A 14609-nucleotide genomic window follows, 5' to 3' on the forward strand; every position below is an offset into this window, starting at 1 on the left:
ATCAAGATAGTAGAATAAGGGGAGAGAGAAAGTCAAAGATGACAGCAAGCTGAGAGAAGTAGGGCGTGTGAAGGATGAAAGAGAAAAAGAAAGAATGAAGAAACAGATGGGGGGTAATGGAAGAGGGATAAAGAAAAGATGTCAGACAGTGAGTCAGTCAGTCAGTCAGTCTGTCAGTCACGTACCTGGATAGTACACGCACACGCGCGCACGCACACGCGCACGCACGCACACACACACACACACACACACACACACACACACACACACACACACACACACACACACACACACACACACACACACACACACACACACACACACACACACACACACACACACACACACACACACACAGAGCTGTGAGTATAATTGTTCTGAAGAAGTCCTTTGATGGGTGAGTCAGTGAAAATGTCCTCTATCACATCATGATAAGAACATCATAGTTTTAAAAGCCACAGCATTCTGCTTCTTTCTCTCCATCTCCCATTCTCTCACTTTCTACCCTCCCCCCTCTCCCTACATTTTTCTCTGTCTCCCAGTCCTTCTTTCTCTTCATCCTGGCTCTCTCGTTCTCTCTCACTCGTTCTCCTGTGTTTCTCTCTCTCTCTCTCTCTCTCTCCCTCTCACTCCATCCTCCCACTGCTCTCACAATGGTGCATTAAGCCAGGGAAGATAGGGCAAATCCCTCCTCTGTGCTGAAAAGGCAGGAGAGAACGAGTCTGTGCACGTGCGCGCGTCCATGTGTAACTGCTTAAACCCTGTGTACTTCGTTGACCGGAGTCCCCCAGGGGGGACTATACTACACTAGGCCCCCTCCTTTTTTCCCTCCACTACACTAAATATATTTGCCCCAAAATAGCAGATCTACAAGCTCACAATGAGTTGTGAGCTTGTAGATCTACAATGTTTTGGCCAAATGTTTGCCCCATGCAGAATAGGGAAGTATAGGGTTTTTGTGTGGTTGGACAAAGATATAACTAATTTGGAGAATCAGCAACCCCCATTCCCCTCTCACATTTTCATCTCCCCCTCTCTGTATCCCCCCCTCTCTCTCTCTCTCGCTCTCTCACTGAATAGAATGCCCAATCAGCTCACACTTCTTAGTAAAGTAGCAGCTTCTAGCTTCCTCTGTGACATCATACTGTATGTCATTACCACTTTCTTCTTAAAAGGCAGAAAAGAGAGGACGCCTGTGTGTGTGTGTGTGTGTGTGTGTGTGTGTGTGTGTGTGTGTGTGTGTGTGTGTGTGTGTGTGTGTGTGTGTGTGTGTGTGTGTGTGTGTGTGTGTGTGTGTGTGTGTGTGTGTGTGTGTGTGTGTGTGTGTGTGTTGGCCCCCACCAGTCTACAGTGATGTCACAATCTCATTGGAGTAATGATACAGGAAGCTTCTTCATTGCCTTCATGTTTCCTTACTCATTCCCTTCTCTTTTATCTTTTTTTATCTGGTTTCATGTCTTTGTATCCTTTCCTTAAATTATTTTTTGCTCTTCTGGTATTTCCCTGTCTTTTCTAGGGTTTACCTCTGGGAAACTCACACCTTGACAGTGCACGCACGCACGCACGCACGCACGCACGCACGCACGCACGCACGCACGCACGCACGCACGCACGCACGCACGCACGCACGCACGCACACACACACGCACACACGCACGCACGCACGCACGCACACACACACACACACAGCCATCCACACAATATTATATTTCTTTGAATGTGGGCTTCATTATAATGTGCTGAGTTAAGAAAATAATTAGCCTTCTCTCCCTCCTATATTAAAATTGCCTAGAGGGTGGGTGGACGGTGGACGGTGAACATCACAAACTTAACATGCGGACCTGCGAGGCGCACCGTTGCTCTGATCCGCACCAAACTTGGCACCGACTCTGGTCAGGGGTCTGCAATCAGAATAGCCACACAATGGCCACAGGGGCACCATTGCCTCTGTGGCCCCTCTGTGTTCCCATTGGCTGGGGTTTAAACAGCCATAACTCCAGTTCCCAGCATGCTAAAGGCTTCAAACTTGGTAGGTGGCCAAGACAAAAATAGCAAGACTCACCATCTCCGGTTTACTTCCCGTATCTGAGTGAAGTAGGCGGACGCCTTTTTAGTAGACCGGAAGCAGGTGGACCGTTGGAGTCTATTAATTCCAATGGAAGAGTGAACGGAAGAGTGAACTTCTGAACCATTCTTTAGCCCAAATAGTCACTGAACTAAATATTTGGACCTGATCGTCACAAGTCACACAATATTCCCAAGATTTTCATACTAAAATGGCTTTTTTCAGAGAGACAATTCAGGAGAAGATATACTTTATTATCGACCTTTCTCTGTTCCCACTGACTTCCAATTTCATCAAAAATTACCACTTCTGTTTTTTCGTTCCTTCTTCCGGTTTGTCGGATTGCCTTGAAAATTCACCCACACACTCTCTGAGGTGTGTGGAGTTCAATGGTGCAACCCGGAAGTGGATCTGTTGTGTTGAAATTAGGAATAATCTTGAGATGAACCATCTCGTTTTCAAGGGGGTCCACAGATTACAGAATTGAGAATACAATATAATACATACATTTAGAAAACAAAACAAAAACAAAAAAACAGACAATTCAAACAACATCAACCAAGGGAGGAAAACAAAACATAAAACTATAACACAACAACAACAATACACAGAGCACATATATGAATCATTGTGTCATAGATCTGTTATAATGATAATTAGTCAAAACTTGAACGGGTAATCTCAATATGACGGACAGCGCCACTTTAAACAATTGAAATATGTTATTGACCGAATATGAACAGGTAGATTGTCCCAGTCAGAAGGAGCTTCAAACCAAAGGATTTTTTGGAAACTGATTTAGATACTCTTGGAACATCAAAGAAAGCCTGTGCACAATGTCTCAGATGATGTTTAGAAGTGAAATGATCCATATACTGTGGATAATTAAAATAAATACATTTAAAAATGAATTGTAACCAGTGCTCTGTCATCTTATGGTGGGAGATGGCAAGTTAAGATTTTCATACATGGTGCAATGATGAGTCATCTATGGACAGCCAAGAACAAATCTGCATAAACGGTTGTATATTGTATTGAGTGGAAGAAGGTTAGTTTTAGATGCACTCTGATAGACTTCATCAGCATAATAGGTAGTATGAGTTTCTTTCTGACTGTAAATGTAAAACATTTTCTGTTACGGTAGAGAACACTAGTACTTCAGTAGATTTTCCTAACAATGTTATGAATGTGACATTCCAGTTAACTTCCGGTTTCACCAGGAAGTGGTGGTGGAGACCCAAAACTCTGCCTACCCCACATTGCATGAAATTGCAATTTGTCCCCCAACTTTTCAAGTGGCCATCACCCCACAGCAATCTTCATTTTGAAACATACCCATGTAAAACTATGTAAACACAAAATTAACCATAAAACTAGGAAGGCGTGATTAAGGGAAATTGCAATTGTTGTTGCCCCGATGCGAGTCGTGGGTTGCAGCCACCGGGACCTGAGGAATATGCTGGGAGGAAAAATGGAAGCACACAATTCCCGGTGAAGCCGGTCGATTTGACATAATGGCTTGTGTGTGTGCTGCCAAAACTGTGGGAGGAGTAACGTGTCAAATATTTGGGGTTGCTCTAAAAATACTAGAAAGGTGCAATTTCAGGAAATTGCAAGTGTGGTTGCACCGAGGCGAGTTGTGGGCTTCTCCCACAAATTTTGGGAGCCTATAATGGACGTATGGTATGGACTATCAAAATCTATGTTTACCACATAGGTAGAGATCATGTGTACCAATTTTTGTGAGATTGGGACAAAATATGTAGGGAGGAGGAGCACAAAGTGTATTTTGAAGAAAATTCTAAATGGCAAAAAGTCTATACAGACACAAATGGGTATAAACTTTAACATTGAAATACGGTGGTATACTTCAGGGGAGTCAATTGGGTATGGCAAGGAATAGTAGCCTAATGCAGGTGTAAGACCATTGTGTTTGTATTGTGTTATAAGTATAATGCATCGTTTTCTATGCAATTCGGGGGTTTTGGGGGGTTTGATCCCCAAAAAAGGTGTCCCTTATTTTAATCTCTGGGAGTTGGCAACCCACTCTCACTCAACAGTAAACAAACCAACAGTACAGTACTATTATACATACTTAATACTACAGTATAAGTGTATACAGGGCCTGTGGGTATCTGCACATTTCTAAAGTTACAATTTAATGACTTTTAATACCAAATTGGCCAAATTCTTAAATATTATGTAAGAAAGAGGCGTTGTGAGCTTGTACATTGTTTATATTCACAATATTAATCTGTGGAGTTAAACTAAATGAAATGCCTGAAGTGCTTGTCAGGGTGGGGAGGGGGGTCCCCAGTTCAAATATGATTATTTTGGGGGGTCACGGCCTGAAAAGGTTGAGAACCACTGCCGTGGCTAGTAAGGCTTGCTAGTCTATTATCTTGCACGAGTTTCATGGAATAATCTGGCACTGACACAATGTACTGTAGATATTTGAGATTATACCGATCTTTAATAAAAGTTCAACTAACTGGAAGCAAGAGTTGGTTTGGTTTGATGAAACGTACCTCCTCTCTCCATCATCCACGGCCTTCACAGGCCTGGTTGAATCCACAGCCCTGACAACACGTCGAGACAATCTCCATAAATGGTGTTTGTTCCCCACCTAGTGGACAATTTAGGCAATATTACTGTCAGTCTGCAATTCCAGAATTAATCTTAGTTTACGTTTTATTCTGATTTCTGATTAACATAATATTACCGAATTGAATTATAATAATCTAATATAATAATCATGAGTCTCATGTATCCACACGAGTATAAATAAAAGTAAGTGGAAACGCCACATTCTTTTTGAAACTTTAATCAGAAGTTGGCTCTTTAGCTCGTGTAAAATGAAACCAAATGGACCCGTTTCAAGTTACGCTCTCGAGAGTTAAATAATCATAGTTAAACATCTGCATTAATAATTTACACTCACACACTTTAGTCTACAGTGTAGACTAAAGTGTTCTTACAAGAAGAGTGTAGACTCTACACTCTTCTTGTAAGAAGTCTTTTGATCAACGTGTGTCTGTTAGTATCTCTGCTAAATGGTACCAACATCAATGGAATTGTGGACAAAATCGTATCCAACGATAACAAAATATTCTACATTTTGGGTCTGAGAGGCTAAATCTCATCAAATGGTGGTACGTGGCTCAAATGCCGAATGCATAATGGCCCTTGATATAAAAAAGGGTTGAAAACCACTGTGTTAAATGACCAGTGAGGATTGTACTGCTGTGTGTTTAACGGAACAGGTGCAGCAGCGGCACCATGCTGCGTTGATGATCACATGCATGATGATGACGAGTCGTTGCTGGTGGAAACAGCTGGTGATTTCTGTCAACCAACAGTTTGGAGAACAGCAGCTGAGGCTGACTGAGCGGAGGACGAATAAAAGAAAAGTTTACATTTTGAATTTGACTAGTCGTCTCATTTAACATATTATTGCCTTGAACCTCTGCTGTACTGTGGGGGGGGAGGAGGTGGGCACGCGGCAGCACGCGCCGGTGTTTCATTAAATGTCATTTTGTGTAACAGTTTTCAGTGGCAGCAGCAGCAGCAGCGCGAGTCGAGCCCCCGTTGGCTTTAAAAGGAACCGGATGCTAACGCCGGAGCTAACGAGCTAACCTGCCTGTGGCTGCCTGTCAGCCAGTCGCACGTCAAGTGCGTAGATAGTATAATTTAACATTTATTCCTTGTTGTCAGCGCTCGTGAGTCAGCCGCATAGTTTCGTGTTACTTTCGATCGGCCGACATGGCTCACATTCACTATAAATTCTCGTCCAAACTCCAATACGACACGGTGGTGTTTGACGGCCTGCACATCACACTGAGAGAGCTGAAGAGACAGATCATGGGCAGGGAGAAACTCAAGCCCGGGGACTGCGACCTGCAGATCACCAACGCACAGACCAAAGAAGGTATAAGTGTTACGTTATGGTAACGTTTCTGTAATGTTACCTTTTTGTTGTTAAGGATGACACAGAATGTTGAAATGTGTTTATATATTTAGCTATATACATAATTCTTATGTTCTGCAACTTTTTTGATATCTCTGTGGATGACAGATGTATTATTTTCTTTTTATTATTAGTTGTCATACATATATTTTTTAAATCCTACATATAACCTTTAAAACACGTGGTGTAGCTTGACAGCTGTCTAGTCTAGCTGGCTGCCGACGTCACCGCGCTGGGGTCGAGGTGGGGGGGACTGGGGGTTGATGATGATGGCAGCAACTTCTGTAGAAGTGTCACCTCAGGACAATGAACCTCATGAATGGACAGAATTCCTGTTGCATTACCTACCTACCGCCGGAGCAGCTTCTTACATGCTGTTCATGATCTGAACTATGTTCCTGGTCATGAATTACCTGCACTGCAGTGCTAACAAACAGTAGCCTACAATCATCAGTAGGCTCACTAGGCTGTCATAGGAAAACCCAACGATTTTCTACCTAAATCACTTTGTTCTTTCTGATTAAATACTTAATTAACTCATTAAGAGAAGACCTGAGGCTGATTCTAAAATTGTCTTCTAAATCTTAACAGTTTTCTGAAAAACTTATGTTACTATATGAATGAATGTATGAATTATTTGATCAAGTGTCATGCCACCTGGCCCATCCCTCATTGGATTATATGACACCTTTTCAGACATGGTTACAAAATGTAAAACTACATTTTTTGATACACTGGTTACCTGTATTGCTGATCATATACAACATAGATACTGACAGAACAAAACAAACCATAAAGGTACATATCCCCTACATATCAGTGTGGTGCTGTAACCTTTTCATGTCAAGGACCCCCAAAATTATGTATTCTGCCGCGGACCCCCATCTCAAAACATATTTTTCCAGGAACCCCCAGAAGCAAAGATTTGAGTTAAAAATACATAATACATATTTTAGAATAGCCAAAGTATAAATGAATGCTTAAAGTGGTTACGCGGATGTTTTCCTGGTTTTAATGGGTTAACAAATTGCAAACAGTACAGCAATTACAATTATGCAATGATCAAATGATAACACAAAAAGCCCCGGGAGCTTATTTCCATTGTGGTCAATATGCTGTAATGGTGTAGTCTGATGTGATGAGGAGATCAGTTATATAGTGTTGCAAAGAAATACATAGAAATCCTAGGGTGTGTTTTGCGACACTATATTGGTGATCTCCTCACGTGATCAGAGCGGTGGGATTTTGGTTGAAAATCAAGTGAGGTTTTCCTTCAATTTAACTGAGAGTAGAAATTTACATTTGTGCTCTTTACACGAGTTACACGTGCATAAATGAACACATTCTACTGTGTAACCCATGTATGAAAACGAATGGGGAAAGATTTTGGCTAAAAAAGAAAATGTTTTAAAGCGATGGGATGTTTTCACATGTTCTATGCACACAATCTATCAGTGGAGACACCTGTGTCATTTCGATGACATGAGCACAGAGGAAATTGCACCACTTCCACGGTAATTGTTCACGGGTGATAAAATCACCTTAAAGTGTTGCAGCATCCTGTAGATAAGATCTAACACTTAAGTGATGTGACACGTTACCACACCATCCTCAGCATTATGGATCTGTGTACAAATCAATCTCTATCTCTCGCTCTCTCTCTCTCATTTCTCTTGCTCATCAGAGTACACAGATGACGATGCCCCCATTTCAAAGAACTCTTCTGTCATCATCCGGAGAATTCCCATGGGGGGAGTCAAGTCCTCTAGTGGCAAGACGTATACCATGACGTAAGTCAAATATAGTGGGACAGACATTTTGAAAATTAAAGAACAGAATCAGAGTATTGTATTTGTAGACATCAAATTGAAGATCTAATTAAGGCTTTGGTAATGAAAACATTTGACTTTACCATAAAGGAGGGAACATTGAAATATCACTCATACAAAGGCACTGTTTCTGGATTGATTCACAACACTTAAAAGTCCTGTATGGTATAAATGAAGACTCCCTTTTCTATAAGCGTTTGCTATGCTTTGTATTCGTTTGGCATCTAGAGGTAGACTCTGGTATGTGAACGGTGAGGAACATTCAGGTATTGTGAATATTTGGATTTTTTTATAGTTTTGAATGTTGCTTGCACAATCTTTGGGGACTCCAGTCAACTAGGATTTATTTAAGTGGTTAAGCTGCTGTACGTTATGTTATCTCCATTACTTTGATCGGTGGTTTTCCATTGTCTACTGAAGACAACCTCATATCTGATCCTGGGCATACATGAGAATAGTAGCGATTCTAAATATGTCCCATCATGTTTGACATATTAAGTGAAACCCGACATGTTTTCCTTGTGAATCAGTCGAAATGTTCAGTTATTCAAATGAACAGATGTTGGACCACAGCTCTCAGCCACCTGCACAGGGCGGTCGGTGTCGTGTTCCCATTTCTGTTTCTCAATTTACAATTTAGGCATTTAGCAGTCGCTCTTATCCAGAGTGACTTACACGTGGGAGATTAAATGAGTAAATGGCATGAAGCCTAACAAATGACAGGGTTAAAGCCCTGTTATACTTCGTTGTGCGTGGGTGTCATGTAACAAAAATAGCCGATCTATCGTACAAACCCTTAACGCGTCACAAGTTTGTAGATCTGTGAGCTTGTAGATGAAGTCACTAAGTCAGGCTTAAATGGTGACACAAAGAAACAATTTAGTGCTTCAAAGAAACTAGGATACCAGGTGGTCAAACCACCAAATCTAAATAACATTCTTAGCATTTGAGGTCAAGCAAAAACAAATTTAACAAAGCACGTAACCAACATACTGTATATCCGCATAGTATAACTAGCATTTATCACCTGAACTCCAACGAAGTTTGTGGAATTTGTTTCAGTAACCACTGTGACTCTTATTGTACATGACAAATGCAAGTGTTATACTGTACGTATCAGTATTAGATTCAAGTAAAGACATGTAACCCACATGCATGTTCATAGGTCAACATTCCTAACAGTGGAAAAGCCTATTTTATCTACGTATTTCAAGCGTAAACTTGTTCCATGTTAATTTTATTTTACCTTGCCAGGCTTTCCCATTGGGATTTCAAAGATGAAATACAGTTGTTCCATCACCCTTTTCAAGAAAGGAGGGAGATGTATTCCTAAATGTACTGTATGTAATTATGTACAAGGATTACTCTGAATGCATATACAGTACGTGTGGGCTTAGGTAGTGAAGACAATAGGGAACTGATATCCTTGATTGTACAAACTCATTCAGCTTTCTTAAGTGTGGGGAAGGATGAGCTAAAGAGTGCTGTAACATAATCCAGACAGCCCCATAACGTGTGTGTGTGTGTGTGTGTGTGTGTGTGTGTGTGTGTGTGTGTGTGTGTGTGTGTGTGTGTGTGTGTGTGTGTGTGTGTGTGTGTGTGTGTGTGTGTGTGTGTGTGTGTGTGTGTGTGTGTGTGTGTGTGTGTGTGTGTGTGTGTGTGTGTGTGTGTGCATTTACTGATAAGAGAAAATCGATAGAGACTGAGATAACTGGACAGGGTTGATTAGGTATAAAATAGTATATGTGGGTCATAAGCACCCTACTTCCATATTCACTGCCACTTGCTTTGCCAGGGGACCTGATTATGCTTATTTACAATGGATACAGGGATCTGCATGGCATGCAGAACTATTCCGCATCTAACAAATTCATCACACAGACTGAGGCCCCCATGGATGGAGTACTTCCTCTTCACCGCTTGACACTGAAGCACGGCATAGCCATGAATGGAAACGTCCGTTCTATACTTTTCTATTTGCTTTGGGGCTGATCCTACCCCACTGTGTGTCCCTAGGGTTTGATTTGCTGCGGTTGGGGGGGGGGGGGTGGCGGTGTCCATGCCTCTGCTTTTGGTGTCCACCTCTAGCAATTCATATTTATCGCTGGTGGGGATATGCCTGTTTGTTTTTCCCTGCTTCCATAAGTATGTGGTTAAGAAAATACCCCCTCTTCCATTTTCTTTTTTCTACAAATCGAACCCTGTTTGTCCCTGTTTCCAATGAACAAGTAGTATTTCTGTTGACATACAATATAATAACCTTCTGCTCCATGTCAACTTTTGGCCTTTTTGAATAGAGTTGGTTTTCCATAAAGGACAATATTCAATACATTCATACAAAGAAAGCCCACGGGGACAAGACTTGTAGCCAGAAATGAAACTATGTGGATATTGATGATACTGCAGTTGATTCCCAAGCCCTCTACATGGAAGTGGTACAAAATGTTTTACATGACGTTGAGGTGACGTTCCAGGAATACAATTGATGAATAGCCAAGAATATGCTGTCTTTCAAAATGAGGTGAAATGTAAAGGCCTAACATCTTCACCTGCTGTCTAGGTGTTAAACTCATGGGGACAACTCTGACTAATCATTGTTTCTCATTGTGTTTCAGTGCCCGTTCAGACCACCACCACCAAGCCTTCAGAGCCTCCAAAGCAGTATGTAACAAAACCCCTACCCACCCCACCTCTCTTACAGCACACACTGCCAACACCACTACAACACCTGCTGTTAAAACGTGTGCTCAGTTCCATTTACTTCCAAAATGTCAAATTGCCAGATCTTGACTCCAAGAAATGCAAATGTATCTTGTCATAGCCCAAATATAGACAATTGAACCAATTATTCCCCTACAAAAGACACGTTCTGAGGTGCTGAAGTATGGAGATGGCACTGCTTGGCGTAATGTAATATTCCAACTTATAACATTAAAATAACAAGTAATAATGAGGAACTCGGCTACCGTTTGTTAATGTTTCAAGGCTTGGTTTCATCTCTGAGCTTTTTACTCTGGGTTGAGTTATATTTCATATTGAATTCCTTTTTAAAAAGACTCATCATGTACACTACAGTTACACCATCTGTGATTACTCATTTGGACCGGGGGGAATGGCATGTAAACTGTAGTGTTAAGATTAAAAGAACACATTTTCAGCAGAAGCTGCTTTAAGCTGAACAACACAAATGTCTGTGGGATTTTGTTTTCTTGTTTTGTTGCTTTAAAAAAAAAAAAAACAATTAATACATTGTGTGCAAAGTGTTCATTCTCCCTCATTAGTCAGCTGTTCATTCAACAGGTCTGTTATTATTATGTAACAGTGAGAGACTGGGCCACTGTACAAGATTTCTCCCTGTGAGTGCTGATAACCGATTGGGTGGAACAACCCATATCACATTGTCATGTTTGACACAGATGAGCTATGAGAACTGATAAACCAACTGTCATTAGAGTGCCAAGTCAGCAGACAGTCAGGTTCATTCTAGTGATCTCCAAGGCTTGTCACCACTTGCTCATTTCTCAACATGAGAGGAACTTTTACAGACTTGCTAACTTTGCAGATGGAGTGCAGAGGTTGTCTTATTTCTCTAATCTTGTAGGTCTTTGGTTGTTTTGTATTGAAATGCACTCTTGCTAAAAGTGCTACTCAAAAGAAGGTTCTATGGAACCATGAAATGGTTCTCTTAGAATCCTATACAATAAACTAATCTTAGTTCTCGTAAAAAAAAGAACCATCTCTTGACTCCATTATGAATCTATAGAGTTGTTGGACAGTACTGTACATACCTTTTGTATATAATTCTTTCAAACCAATACAATCTTTTCTTTATTACTTATTGAGCAATGTGTTTGACTTTTGATATGTGGATACCCTTACACAGCGAGAGTCAAATTGTCTTCCATCCTGGAGATGCCAATTGTCAGTCAAGATTCACAAAGCTTTATTGTCCAGTATTGACGCACAGTAAAATTCTCAGTAAAATTAACTTTTCACTGTGTAGATAACGTGCGGCATAATGTAAACTACAATCCAGGAATTATTTTAATGAATCAAATGTAAGCAATCTGTATGGTAGCGTGTGTTAATACACTATACTGTAGCAAGCACATCTGCCGTGGTTGGAGATGAGTCATATTTAACCCATTAAGACCTGAGGGCGATTCTACAAATGCATTCTAAATCAGTAGTTCTCAAACTTTTCCGTGCCAAGGACGCTTGTAGATCTGCCATTTTTGAATAGCCAACCCTAGCCAACCCTAAAATCTAAAATGACAGATGCTTTCCCGGTTTTAATGGGTTAATTGATGGAGGGGAATTTGTCAAAGTGAAGCAAATGATATTACTGAACACACATCTCATAGCCTTTTTAGGGGGGTTATGTTTGTTTTTAACGACTTAAAAGACATTAGTATCATGTAGTTGTAGTGCCATCTTTTATGTAAAAACCAGATGGTTCAAAGTCAATGTTCTCTCACTAAAGCCGTGGCACTGTAGAAGTATGATAAATGCATGCGGAAGCTGTTCATAGAAGCATGGTGGCGGCCAAGCGGGCACTAGGCATTCAAGCAAAAACCTAACAATCTGTGTGTTTGAACAAATGTGTTTTTTTAAGGACAGGAGGGGTCAGAACATCTGTCGCTGTGTGCTTATGTTTTAACACTGGAGGTCCTGTAACAGGACTGACTTTTCACTTTCCTTTTTGTCTCCGCCAGGCCGAAAGGCATGGCCGTTTTGCACCCTGTCCGTGTGTCCGTCCTTCCATCTGAACAGCTAATCTCCCGCACCGTAGGCCCCATTGTCACGATTTTGTACACAGTATCTCTATAATCATTAAACAAAACAAGTCTTTCAGATTTTTCATATTCCATCCTGATTGGCTAAGATTGGCTTCCAAAGTTTGCAGGAGTGCTCCGTTTTGAAGAAAATGCCTCAAATCATGAACAAAGCGTGCAATTTCCGTGAGATTTTGCACGCACATTCCCACTAGGCCGAAGAAGGAATGCCACTTGAAATCTTTCAAATCAGCCTCATGATGGCGCTATAACAGCCCGATTTGTGTTTTTACCTATAACTGCACCGATCTGTGTAAAACTTTGTATGCGCACTCCCTAGAGGGCAAGGCCAAGGGAAAACCTTTGCCCTGCATTTTTTGCATCTGCATTTTATAGCGCTACCAGTAGGCCGACTTACTATATGTAAAAACACATAATCTCTATAGTCATGTGATCAAGACGGATCTGTTGATTTGTTTTTAAATATTCCATCCTGATTTGCTAAGATTGACATCTAAAGTTTGCAGGAGTGGCTCGTTTTGAACAAAAAAACGCAAAAGCCGCAAATCATGAACGCAGCGCCCGATTGCGGTAAAACTTTGCACGCACATTTGCACTACATTGAGGAACAAATGCAATTTAAGATTGCCCTATTACCAGGAGGCCAATTTTTGCATTTTTTTAAATATTACTCCTACAAATGTTGTCCAAACATCATGCAAATTGGTACACATTATAGTCAAGTGATCAAGACGGTTCCTTACGATTTTTCATATTTCATCCGAATTCCGAACATTGCTGCCCCACAATAACCTACCTGACCTGGTGGAGACCTGTGCTCCGAGGAGCACTTTTTCTAGTTAAGATTATAATGCTTTTGGACACAATTTATTTCCAATGACAATGCACATCTGTGTGTGATATGTAATGATTGCTGCATCGTGACACTTATTTTTTTTCTTTTTATCCTTAATTCAAACAGGTGAATGATCACACCGCCTCAACATCCCTGGCTATTCTGTCAAAGGTATACTCTTCATTTTCTTTCCTAATTGAATTCGAACATAGTTGTTATGGAAATGGGTTCCCTTTTGGATCCAATCACAGCCATTCTCCTTTTCCTACTACACTCACAGCAGAACCCTCAGTGTTAGTTTTACCACTTAAACCTGAGATACTTTGTTGACCCCTCTACAACGAATCTCTTAGCCAAAAATAGACGATTTAAATAAACTGTGTTTAGAATGTTCAACTATTTTAGCTGAATGTTTGCCTATGATGACATGTCTAGAATAGGGACACTAGGGTTCATGTGGTTAACTGTGTGGTAACACATTTAGGCGCTTATGTTATGAGTGACTAAACTACAGTATGTGTGCGTTTCCTAATACAACTTAATCAATTTGGTATGTTCACACTGTACTGTTAGTCCAATATTGTTCATTTTAACTGTTCATGTGTTAAATCTGAAAAGCTATACACTAGATTTTGTATTGTGTTTTCTTCTCGGTGTCAGAAACTGTAGACATTTTTTTAAATGAGCTCTAGTGGAAATGTTATGGATGTCATTAGTGGACATGTCAACCTCAGCTTGACCCTTGACATATTGTATGTTTGTTTGTAGGAGTGGGCTCTAAAAGGCTCCTTTGTACATGAAAACGGCTTGTGTTTTTCCAAAGATTGTTTTGCTTTCTCTGTTATGTTTATGTACTTTCTTTTTTGTCAATAAAACTTGGAAAATGTTTTTAGAACCTGTGTGGACTGATCTCATATATGATCTCATAACAACCAAGGATTCCCTCCTCTAATCACTGAATCAACCTCAGAGCTCAGTTTCATAGTGTTGGCTATAAGTTATTCATTTTAATTCGAACATACTTGGTTAGCTTGATTTGCTATTACAAGTCATCATGCTTTTAAAGTTAATTAAGTCACTTCATTATGTGAGAAATGCCAAAGGCCATGAATTGCTA

The 14609-nt window shown here is 40.7% G+C and overlaps 1 protein-coding gene across 1 annotated transcript in view; it reads left to right on the plus strand.

The window, feature by feature from the left end:
- The first annotated feature begins 5435 nt into the window (after positions 1 to 5435).
- Positions 5436 to 14609, plus strand: part of LOC311054668 (uncharacterized protein) — a 30652-nt gene continuing 21478 nt past the window's right edge. The window contains exons 1-4 of the mRNA XM_084070672.1: positions 5436 to 5993; positions 7717 to 7822; positions 10477 to 10522; positions 13619 to 13663. Of these exons, the coding sequence (XP_083926798.1) occupies positions 5828 to 5993; positions 7717 to 7822; positions 10477 to 10522; positions 13619 to 13663 (363 nt within the window). The 5' untranslated portion in view covers positions 5436 to 5827. The remainder of the gene's footprint in view (positions 5994 to 7716; positions 7823 to 10476; positions 10523 to 13618; positions 13664 to 14609) is intronic.

The sequence above is a fragment of the Gymnoscopelus microlampas genome (genome assembly GCF_963454915.1).
Source record: "Gymnoscopelus microlampas genome assembly, chromosome: 11".
In the NCBI taxonomy this organism is placed as follows: Eukaryota; Metazoa; Chordata; class Actinopteri; order Myctophiformes; family Myctophidae; genus Gymnoscopelus; species Gymnoscopelus microlampas.